This window comes from Tachyglossus aculeatus, chromosome Y4 (genome assembly GCF_015852505.1).
Source record: "Tachyglossus aculeatus isolate mTacAcu1 chromosome Y4, mTacAcu1.pri, whole genome shotgun sequence".
Lineage (NCBI taxonomy): Eukaryota > Metazoa > Chordata > Mammalia > Monotremata > Tachyglossidae > Tachyglossus > Tachyglossus aculeatus.
In genome coordinates this window covers 10,034,126-10,046,111 of record NC_052096.1, presented here as the reverse complement: position 1 = coordinate 10,046,111, position 11,986 = coordinate 10,034,126, and the positions used below count along the sequence as shown (strand labels likewise).

Genomic DNA, 11,986 nt, shown 5'->3' with positions numbered 1-11,986 from the left:
AAGTTGGTGCTTAGAACAATGCTTTGCACATAAGCGCTTAATAAATACCACCACCATCATCATCATCATCATAATCATCATCAGTTTCCTCTCCCACCAGAAAGCTGAGAGGCGCGCGGGCGGCTGGAATGGTTTATTTCCCAGAGATCGACTTACAAAAGGAAAACAAAAACGGGCAAGGCCGCGGAGCCGGTTTGGGGAGGTTGAGGGGGGCGGAGGGGAAGCCGGGGGGGCGCGTTTCACTCAAAGCCGCTGGAAAGGAAACAGAAGGGAGAGGTTAGGTGGCTGTCATCGTCGTCGTCAATCGTATTTATTGAGCGCTTCCTGTGTGCAGAGCACTGTCCTAAGCGCTTGGGAAGTCCAAGTCGGCAACACATAGAGACGGTCCCTACCCGACAGCGGGCTCACGGTCTAAAAGGGGGAGACGGAGAACAAAACCGTCCCCCTCGCCCGTCCGACAGCCCCGGGCGAGATGCCGCCCCCCGCAAGTGCTCACCTGATGAGGTGGGCGATGTCCCAGTTGGTCTCAGAGGACAGCGGCCCTTCCACTTCCACCCCTTTCTCTGTCACCGTGGCGATTTCAAACTGAGGGGGGGAGAAGGGCCACGGTGAGACCCTGGAGGGGGGCGACGGCGGCGGCGGCAGACTCCCCCCCTCCCTTCCTTCCGGTGCCCGGCCCTTACCCGGTTGTAGGAGCGGGCATCGCGGTAGTACAGCACGCGCATGCAGCGCTCCAGCAGCTCCCGCGCCTCCGCCCGGCTCAGCACCGGCTGCTTCTCCAGCGCCTCGCGCAGCAGGGGCTGGGGGGCCGGCACAGCAGGGCGGGGGGTCATCGGAGGGGCCGCGGGGGCCGCCGCCGCCGCCCCCCCCACCGCGGTCCGGCCCGGGGACTCACCTGGGCTAGGTAGGCCCCGTAGCCCGTGGCCAGCGAGGGGGCCTCGTACGCCACGCCCAGCATGTCCACGTAACCGAGGAAACTGGGGAGGGAGATGGGGGGGCTCCGGTCAGCCCCCAGTGGGGCCCGGGGTGGGGGGCGGACGAGGCGGGGGGCGCACGGGGACTGACCTCTGCCCGTCGGCGAAGCCGCCGATGACCACGGTGTTCCAGAGGGGGTTCATCTTGGAGCGGCGGCTGTACATGGCTCGCGTCAGCCACGAGTGCAGCGCCTTGGGGCTGTAGCTGTGCCCGTCGCCCAGCAGCTCCTCGTCGATCCTGTCATCATCATCATCATCATCAATCGTATTTACTGAGCGCTTACTATGTGCGGAGCACTGGACTAAGCGCTTGGGAAGTCCAAATTGGCAACATCTAGAGACGGTCCCTACCCAACAGCGGGCTCACAGTCTAAAAGGGGGAGACGGAGAACAAAACCAAACATACTAACAAAATATAAATAGAATAGATATCAATCAATCAATCGTATTTATTGAGCGCTTACTATGTGCAGAGCACCGTACTAAGCACTTGGGAAGTACAAATTGGCAACACATAGAGACAGTCCCTACCCAACAGTGGGCTCACAGTCTAAAAGGGGGAGACAGAGAACAGAACCAAACATAACCAACAAAATAAAATAAATAGGATAGAAATGTACAAGTAAAATAAATAAATAGAGTAATAAATATGTACAACCATATATACATATAGACAGGTGCTGTGGGGAAGGGAAGGAGGTAAGATGGGGGGATGGAGAGGGGGACGAGGGGGAGAGGAGGGAAGGGGCTCAGTCTGGGAAGGCCTCCTGGAGGAGGTGAGCTCTCAGCGGGGCGTGTACAGATATGTACAAGTAATAAATATGTACAAACACATATACATATACATATATACATATATATATACCTCCCAAGGTCCCAAGCGCTTAGTACAGTGCTCTGCACACAGTAAGTGCTCAATAAATACAATTGAATGAATGAATATTTACTCCCCAGTTTGCAGATGAAGAAACTGAGGCGCAGAGAGGGTAAGTCGCACGGCAGACAGGCGGCGGAGCCGGGATTGGAACCCAGGTTTCCTGACTCCCGGCCGGGGCTCTTTCCACTAGATCACGCTGCTTGGCGGTGTCCTTCACCCCCGCCCGCCTTTTGCTCACCGCGTGCCGTTCCTCGGCGGGAGCAAGACCGGTAGGGGAAAGCGGCACCGCACAAGCCACCGACGCAAAAATCAATTCCTCCGCACAAGTTTTGAGTCCCGAAGTCTCAGGATCGAGGCTTGTCCACGGTTCCCAACGGGGGACTCCGCTGTCCCGGGCAGTCAATCAATCAATCAATCCTGTTTATTGAGCGCTTACTGTGTGCGGAGCACTGGACTAAGCGCTGGGGAAGTACAAGTTGGCAACATATAGAGACGGTCCCTACCCCAACAGTGGGCTCACAGTCTAGATCAGTCGGTGGGCGCCCACGTTGGGCACCGGGGAGAGGATGCTACCACCCGGCTGGGAGATGCCAACGGCGATGGAAGCTAACGGCAAGGACGGACCCTCTGAGAGCCGAGTACGAGGGAGAGCGGGTAGAAGAAGTGAGGGGGAAGCCGGGGAAGGCCTCTCGGAAGAGGTGGGCTTTGGGCAGGGCGGCCCGGCGGCTACTGAGGGGGAGGGCGTTCCGAACCGGGGTACGGCAGGTCGGCGAGGGAAGCGGCGTGGCTCGGTGGAAAGAGCGAGGGCTTGGGAGTCGGAGGTCACGGGTTCAAATCCCACCTCCGCCACTTGGCTGTGTGACCTTAGGCAAGCCACTTCTTGGGGCCTCAGTTACCTCATCTGGAAAACGGGGATTAGGACGGTGCGCCCCGAGTGGGACAACCTGATCACCCTGTAGCCCCCCCGCAGCGCTTAGAACAGTGCTCTGCACACAGTAAGCGCTCAATAAATACGATTGCTTTGCACATAGTAAGCGCTTAACAAATACTACCATTATTATTATTATTGGCATAAAAGGAGTCAAGTACGTGGGCTGGGTTGCGGGAAGAGATGGGTCAGAAAAGGGGAGGGTGGGGGGCGAGCTAATCGGCTGCCTTTAAGACGGTGAGGGGTTTCTGTCGGAAGCAAGATTTGGACGGACGGCCCCGGCGGGTTCTTGAGGAGTGGGGACAGGAGGGTTATGTTGCCAACTTGGACTTCCCAAGCGCTTAGTCCAGTGCTCTGCACACAGTAAGCGATCAATAAATACGACTGATTGATTGATTTTGGAGAAAAACGATCGGGGCAGCAGAGTGAAGTCCGGACCGGCCGGCGCGGATACTGCGGCCGGGCACAACTGAGTCACGGGCCGTGGTCGAAGAGACTCCAGTAGCACGGGGAGGATGGAGGGCACGGGGGGTGTGGTGACCGAGGGACACAAGCCATTCCCCTCGTCCCCCTCTCCATCCCCCCGCGTCTTACCTCCTTCCCTTCCCCACAGCACCTGTATATGTGTATATATGTTTGTACAGATTTATTACTCTATTTATTTTACTTGTACATATCTATTCTATTTATTTTATTTTGTTAGTATGTTTGGTTTTGTTCTCTGTCTCCCCCTTTTAGACTGTGAGCCCACTGTTGGGTAGGGACTGTCTCTAGATGTTGCCAATTTGTACTTCCCAAGCGCTTAGTACAGTGCTCTGCACACAGTAAGCGCTCAATACGATTGATGATGATGTATGTTTGTACAGATTTATTACTCTATTTATTTTACTTGTACCTATCTATTCTATTTATTTTATTTTGTTAGTTACGTTTGGTTTTGTTCTCTGTCTCCCCCTTTTAGACTGTGAGCCCACTGGTGGGTAGGGACTGTCTCTATATGTTGCCAATTTGGACTTCCCAAGCGCTTAGTACAGTGCTCTGCACAAAGTAAGTGCTCAATAAATACGATTGATGATGATGTATATATGTTTGTACAGATTTATTACTCTATTTTACTTGTACCTATCAATTCTATTTATTTTGTTACTATGTTTGGTTTTGTTCTCCGTCTCCCCCTTCTAGACTGTGAGCCCACTGTGGGGTAGGGGCTGTCTATATGTTGCCAACTTGGGCTTCCCAAGCGCTTAGTACAGTGCTCTGCACACAGTAAGCGCTCAATAAGTACGATTGATTCATAACGATTGATTGATTTGCACATAGTAAGCGCTTAATAAATGCTATCATGATTATTGATTGATTCACAGTTGGCACAGCCGCCGAGCGGGAGCAGCTTCGTCGCGGAACGAATTGGGGGGGTCAACTGCCTCTATTTACTTTATTTTGTTAATATGTTTGGTTTTGTTCTCTGTCTCCCCCTTCTAGACTGTGAGCCCACTGTTGGGTAGGGACTGTCTCTACATGTTGCCAACTTGGGCTTCCCAAGCGCTTAGTCCAGTGCCCTGCACACAGTAAGCACTCAATAAATACGACTGACTGATTCATAACGATTGATTGATTGATTTGCACATAGTAAGCGCTTAATAAATGCTATCGTTATTATTATTGACTGATTCACAGTTGGCACAGCCGCCGAGCGGGAGCAGCTTCGTCGCGGAACGAATTGGGGGGGGTCAACTGACTCTAATTACTTTATTTTGTTAATATGTTTGGTTTTGTTGTCTGCCTACCCCTTCTAGACTGTGAGCCCGCTGTTGGGTGGGGACTGTCTTTATACGCTTGTCAACTTGTACTTCCCAAGGGCTTAGTCCAGTGCTCCGCACACAGTAAGCGCTCAATAAATACGATTGAATGAGTGAATGACGACCCGCTTGACAGCCGAAGCCTTCCTGGAGGCGGTGGCGGTGGGATTTCAGGGGGCTAGGAGATGGGGGAGGACTGGTGGGCGACGGACCCCCGATCGGGGAACGGCCGGGGGCTTCTCCGCGCTCCGGAGAGACCCTCCCTTTTGGACCTCACTGTACCTCGCTCTCCTCACTGTACCTCGCTCTCGCCTGTCCCGCCATCGACCCCCGGCCCACGTCATCCCCCGGGCCTGGAATGCCCCCAATCCCTCTGCCCCTCCGCCAAGCTAGCTCTCTTCCTCCCTTCAAGGCCCTGCTGAGAGCTCACCTCCTCCAGGAGGCCTTCCCAGACTGAGCCCCTTCTTTCCTCTCCCCCTCGTCCCCCTCTCCATCCCCCCGTCTTACCTCCTTCCCTTCCCCACAGCACCTGTATAGATGTATATATGGTTGTACATATTTATTACTCTATTTATTTATTTATTTATTTAATTTTGCTTGTACATTTCTATCCTACTTATTTTATTTTGTTGGTATGTTTGGTTCTGTTCTCTGTCTCCCCCTTTTAGACTGTGAGCCCACTGCTGGGTAGGGACTGTCTCTATGTGATGCCAATTTGTACTTCCCAAGCGCTTAGTACAGTGCTCTGCACATAGTAAGCGCTCAATAAATACGATTGATTGATTGATTGATTGATTGACAACCTCCCCCTCCCGGCCTCCGGCGCGGCCGGCCGGGGCAGGGTCCGGCCCCACTTACACCATCTGGTCGATGACCTGCTTGAGGTACTGGAAGTCGGCGTAGTCGCCCGAGGCGCCCAGCACGGTGGTCTCGTTGACGCGCATGAGGCGGGAGATGTTGCGGAAGCGGGCGAGGGAGCCGTAGGAGCCCAGCATGTCGGCCGCGATCATCACGCCCCCGTCGAACTTCAAGCCCAGGACGGAGGTTCCGGTCACCATGGGGCTCCTGGCGGGAGGGGGAGAGGCCGGGCCGCTCAGGACACGGTAAGCGCACAATAATAATAATAATGACAGCATTTACTAAGCGCTTACTACGTGCAAAGCACTGTTCTAAGCGCCGGGGAGGTTACACGGTGGTTATCCCACAGTCTTAATCCCCATTTTCCAGATGAGGCAACTGAGGCCCAGAGAAGTGACTCGCCCAAAGTCGCACAGCTGACAAGTGGCGGAGCCGGGATTTGAACCCGTGACCTCTGACTCCAAAGCCCGGGCTCTTTCCACTGGCTCAGCGCCAGGACTTCCCAAGCACTTAGTACGGTGCTCTGCACACAGTAAGTGCTCAATAAATAAGATTGGATGAGTGAATCCCCATTTTACAGATGAGGTCACTGAGGCCCAGTGACCTCTGAGACCAGTGAGCGTGGGTGGCTCAGTGGAAAGAGCCCGGGCTTTGGAGTCAGAGGTCATGGGTTTGAATCCCGGCTCCGCCACATGTCTGCTGTGTGACCTTGGGCAAGTCACTTAACTTCTCTGAGCCTCAGTTCCCTCATCTGTAAAATGGGGATTAAGACTGTGAGCCCCACGTGGGACAACTTGATCACCTTGTATCCCCCCCCCAGTGCTTAGAACAGTGCTATGCACATAGTAAGCGCTTAACAAATGCCATCATTATTATTATACGACCGACCGAGGGGAAGGAGGGTTTCCACGAGAGGCGGCGTGGCTTAGCAGCAGGAGCCGGGGCTTGGGAGTCGGAGGTCGTGGGTTCTAATCCCGCCTCCCCCACTCAGCAGCTGTGTGGCTTTCGGCAAGTCACTTGACTTCTCTGATGATAATGATGTCATCTGTTAAGCGCTTACTATGCGCAAAGCACTGTTCTAAGCGCTGGGGGGGATACAAGGTGATTAAGTTGTCCCACGTGGGGCTCACAATCTTAATCCCCATTTTACAGATGAGGTAACTGAGGCTCAGGGAAGTGAAGTGACTTGCCCAAGGTCACACAACAGACATGTGGTGGAGCTGGGATTCGAACCCATGACTTCTGACTCCAAAGCCCGGGCTCTTTCCACTGAGCCACGCTCAGTGTTCTCTGGGCCTCAGTGACCTCATCTGTAAAATGGGGATGAAGACTGTGAGCCCCCCGTGGGCCAACCTGATCACCTTGTAACCTCCCCAGCGCTTAGAACAGTGCTTTGCACGCAGTAAGCGCTTAATAAATAAATGCCATTACTATTATTATACCACTCCCATTATCGCCATCATTATTATTATTATTATAATGACTACTAAGGGTTTCCGTTCCCGGGGGGAGGGGACTCACTGGGTCCGGGAGAGGGGGAGAAGGAGGCCCGGGACCGGGACCGGCCCCGGCCCCGGCGGGAGGCGGCAGAAGCGTCCGTGCGCGGGCCCGACGCCCCACAGGCCCCGCTCCGCGGCCTCCACCGACTCCATCTTAGTCACCGTGAGGCGGGCACGGACCGCGCGTGCGCGGGCCCGACGCGCGCCGGAAGCGGATGTGCGCCGCCACTTCCGGCGCGCCGCCGCCTTGAGAAGGGCGTCGGCGCGGGCCGCCATCTTGAGGGTGGCCCCCGGCGGCCGGAAGTAGAAGGCGCCTCTGGACGCCATCTTGAGGGTGGCCCTCGGCGGCCGGATATAGAAGACTCCTCTGGACGCCATCTTGGGTGTGGCCTGAGGCCCCCTTTGTTGATGGGATTTGCACGCGATCCCTTCCCACCTCCCTCGAGTTACTCATTCATTCATTCATTCAGTCAGTCAGTCATTCAGTCATTTAGTCGTAATTCACTCATTCATTCACTCATTCATTCATTCAGTCAGTCAGTCAGTCATTCACCTATTCGTTCCGTCATTCATTCACTCATTCATTCATTTATTCATTCACTCATGCATTCCGTTATTCATTCATTCAGTCAGTCATTCACTCATTCATTCCGTCATTCATTCAGTCAGTCAGTCAGTCATTCACCTATTCATTCCATCATTCTTTCACTCATTCATTCATTCATTCAGTCAGTCAGTCAGTCATCCACCTATTCATTCCATCATTCTTTCACTCATTCATTCATTCAGTCAGTCAGTCAGTCATTCACTCATTCATTCATTTATTCATTCACTCATGCATTCCATCATTCATTCAGTCAGTCAGTCAGTCACTCATTCATTCTGTCATTCATTCAGTCAGTAGTCAGTCATTCACCTATTCATTCCATCATTCTTTCACTCATTCATTCATTCATTCAGTCAGTCATTCACCTATTCATTCCATCATTCTTTCACTCATTCATTCATTCCGTGATTCATTCATTCATTCCGTCATTCATTCATTCAGTCAGTCAGTCAGTCATTCCATCATTCATTCACTCATTCATTCTGTCATTCATTCATTCAGTCAGTCAGTCATTCACTCATTCATTCCGTCATTCATCATCACCAATCGTATTTATTGGGCACTTACTGTGTGCAGAGCACTGTACTAAGCGCTTGGGAAGTACAAGTTGGTAACATATAGAGACAGTCCCTACCCAGCAGTGGGCTCACAGTCTAAAAGGGGGAGACAGAGAACAAAACCAAACATACTAACAAAATAAAATAAATAGAATAGATAGGTACAAGTAAAATAAATAAATAAATAAACAGTAATAAATATGTACAAAACTATATACATATATACAGGTGCTGTGGGGAGGGGAAGGAGGTAAGATGCGGGGGATTGGACAGGGGGACAAGGGGGAGAGGAAGGAAGGGGCTCAGTGTGGGAAGGCCTCCTGGAGGAGGTGAGCTCTCAGCAGGGCTTTGAAGGGAGGGAGAGAGCTAGCTTGGCGGATGGGCAGAGGGAGGGCATTCCAGGCCCGGGGGATGATGTGGGCCGGGATTCGTTCAGTCATTCCGTCATTCATTCAGTCAGTCAGTCATTCACTCATTCATTCCATCATTCATTCATTAAATCGTATTTAGTGAGTGGTGACTGTGTGCAGACCACTGTACTAAGCGCTTGGGAAGTACAAGTTCTAGACTGTGAGTCCGTTGTTGGGTAGGCACCGTCTCTATATGTTGCCGACTTGGACTTCCAAAGCACTTAGTACAGTGCTCTGCACACAGTAAGCTCTCAATAAATACGAATGAATGAATGAATGAATGAATGAATACAAGTTGGCAACATATAGAGACGGTCCCTACTGTTGTCTACCAGCAAACTTGGCATGACTGACTCCATCTTGTGCATACCAACAGTAACCCTTTATTTTGGGCAGACGGAAGCACTCCAGTGTTTGTAAAGTAACATTAACCAAAGTGGCCCCTCTCTGTCTGGAATGTCCCCATCCTGGGTTGACCATTATCTCCTGATATCTTGTAAACAGGGATTTTAACACTAACCAAACCATGACAAACCAACGGTTGTACTTTAACTTGGGATCTAGGAATGCCAAGGCCTCACGTAGGGCACTACTCTCAGGAATCCTTTACGTAGCTCGGATTTGAAACCCAATAAAAGAGGCAGAAGCGGCTGGGATCGGGGCTGCTTGTCACTCGTCCCTCTCCCGGGAGGTGAAGGGGCAGGTAGCCACTTTCCTTCTTTCCTGCTCTATCTGAACTCATGTCTCCGAGTCATTTTTCCTATCTGCATCTGGGTACAAGAACCCTGCGGCCGATTTACACCGATTTAACCTATTTTGCACCCTATTTGTTGATAACACCTACCCAACAGCGGGCTCATTCAATCGCATTTATTAATAATAATGATGGTATTTGTTTAGCGCTTACTATGTGCAAAGCACTGTTCCAAGCGCTGGGGGATACAGGGTGAGCAGGTTGTCCCACGGGGGGCTCACAGTCTTCATCCCCATTTGACAGACGAGGGAACTGAGGCACGGAGAAGTGAAGTGGCTTACCCAAGGTCACACAGCTGACCAGCAGGGGAGCCGGGATTCGAACCCATGACCTCTGACTTCCAAGCCCATACTCTTTCCACTGAGCCACGCTGCTTACTGTGTGCACAGCACTGTACTAAGCGCTTGGAAAGTACCTTTCACCAAATTGGGTATCCTGAGAGGAAAATGGGCCGATGGGTCTCCCTAACTTCCACCCCCACAAAGCCCACTGGCTTTATTCATAGTAATAATTATCATTATTAATAATAATTGCCGATGGGTCTCCCTAACTTCCAACCCCCAAAGCCCACTGGCTTTATTCATAGTAATAATTATCATTATTATCATTATTAATAATAATCATAATAATGGTATTTGTTAAGCACTTATTATTATGGTATTTGTTAAGCACTGTTACCTGTATATATGTATATATGTTTGTACATATTTATTACTCTATTTATTTATTTATTTTACTTGTACATATCTATTCTATTTATTTTATTTTGTTAATATGTTTGGTTTTGTTCTCTGTCTCCCCCCTTCTAGACTGTGAGCCCACTGTTGGGTAGGGACCGTCTCTATATGTTGCCGACTTGTACTTCCCAAGCGCTTAGTACAGTGCTCTGCACACAGTAAGCTCTCAATAAATACAATTGACTGATTGATTGATTGATTAAGTGCTGGGGTAGACACGGGGTAATCAGGTTGTCCCACGTGGGACTCACACTTTTAATCCCCATTTTACAGATGAGGTAACTGAGGCACAGAGAATTTAAGTGACTTGCCCAAGGTCACACAGCAGACAAGTGGAGGAGGTGGGATTAGAACCCACATCCTCTGGCTCCCAAGCCCGCCTCTTGCCACTGAGCCACGCCGCTTCTATCTTACTTACCTTACTATTTTACTTACTTTTATCCTCACACTTACTCATCTTGGTCTGGATCTCTGGGTGAGAGGCACATCTTTTTTTCCATAGAAAAATATCAACATGTATGTCCAGTTTCATAAAACTGAAAACATAAAAGTCTCCCCCTTTTAGACTGTGAGCCCATTATCGGGTAGGGACTGTCTCTATATGTTGCCAACTTGTACTTCCCAAGCGCTTAGTACAGTGCTCTGCACACAGTAAGCGCTCAATAAATACGATTGATTGATTGATTGATTGATTACTGTGTGTCGGGCATCGTTCGAAGCACTGGGGTCGACACAAGCTAATCAGGTTGGACACAGTCCCTGTGCCACATTGGGCTCACAGTCTTCATCCCCCCATTCTACAGATGAGGGAACCGAGACACAGAGACACGAACTCATTCGCCCAAGGTCACCCAGCAGACAAATGGAGGAGGGAGGATTAGAACCCAGGTCCTTCTGACTGCCCCACGTGGGACAACCTTATATCTACTCCAGCACTTAGAACAGCGCTTGGCACATAACAAGTGCTTAACAAACACCATCATCATCATCATCATCATCATCATCCCAGGCCCGCGTTCTATATTATCTATTTCCTCCCCAGGATGTATCTTCTGCCACACTGAATGTGACTTTCATTCAATCAATCAATCAATCGTATTTATTGAGCGCTTACTGTGTGCAGAGCACTGGACTAAGCGCTTGGGAAGTCCAAGTTGGCAACATATAGAGACGGCCCCTACCCAACGGTGGGCTCACAGTCTAGAAGGGGGAGACAGACAACAAAACTAAGCATATTAACAAAATGAAATAAATAGAATAGATATGTAAAAGTAAAATAAATAAAAAAATAAAGTAATAAATATGTACAAACCTATATACATATATACAGGTGCTGTGGGGAAATTCATTCATGCATTCAATCGTATTTATTGAGCACTTACTGTGTGCGGAACACTGTACTAAGCGCTTGGAAAGTACAATACAGCAAATAAAAAGAGACAATCCCTGCCCACAACGGGCTCACAGTCTACGGGGGGGAGACTTCTGACCCCTCAGCCAACCCAGGCAGGGATTTCTTGGAGACGGGGGGAGAGTTGGCTTTCTGTCGTCCCCCTTGACGTCCCCCCCCCCGTGTCCCTCAATCAATCAATCAATCAATCGTATTTATTGAGCATTACTGTGTGCAGAGCACTGTACTAAGCGCTTGGGAAGTACAAGTGGGCAACATATAGAGACAGTCCCTACTCAACAGTGGGCTCACAGTCTAAAAGGGGGAGCCTCACACCCCCGGCTGGGTGGCGACCAACTCCCATGATCTGGGAAAGCCGGACCATCATCATCAATCGTATTTATTGAGCGCTTACTGTGTGCAGAGCACTGTACTAAGCGCTTGGGAAGTACAAGTTGGCAACATCTAGAGACAGTCCCTACCCAACAGCGGGCTCACAGTCTAAAAGGGGGAGACAGAGAACAAAACCAAGCATACTAACAAAATAAAATAAATAGAATAGATATGTACAAGTAAAATAAATAAATAAATAAATA

General features: G+C 50.5%; 1 protein-coding gene across 1 annotated transcript; it reads right to left on the bottom strand.

Moving 5' to 3' along the window:
* Positions 1–118: 118 nt before the first annotated feature.
* Positions 119–7,102, bottom strand: PSMB4 (proteasome 20S subunit beta 4). The gene is made up of 7 exons (XM_038768675.1): positions 6,958–7,102; positions 5,437–5,643; positions 1,066–1,212; positions 896–977; positions 684–800; positions 497–585; positions 119–252 (listed from the first exon to the last, which is right to left on the bottom strand). The coding sequence occupies exons 1-7, from the start codon at positions 7,086–7,088 to the stop codon at positions 240–242; spliced, it is 786 nt and encodes a 261-aa protein (XP_038624603.1). The 5' UTR covers positions 7,089–7,102; the 3' UTR covers positions 119–239.
* Between the last annotated feature and the right edge of the window lie 4,884 nt (positions 7,103–11,986).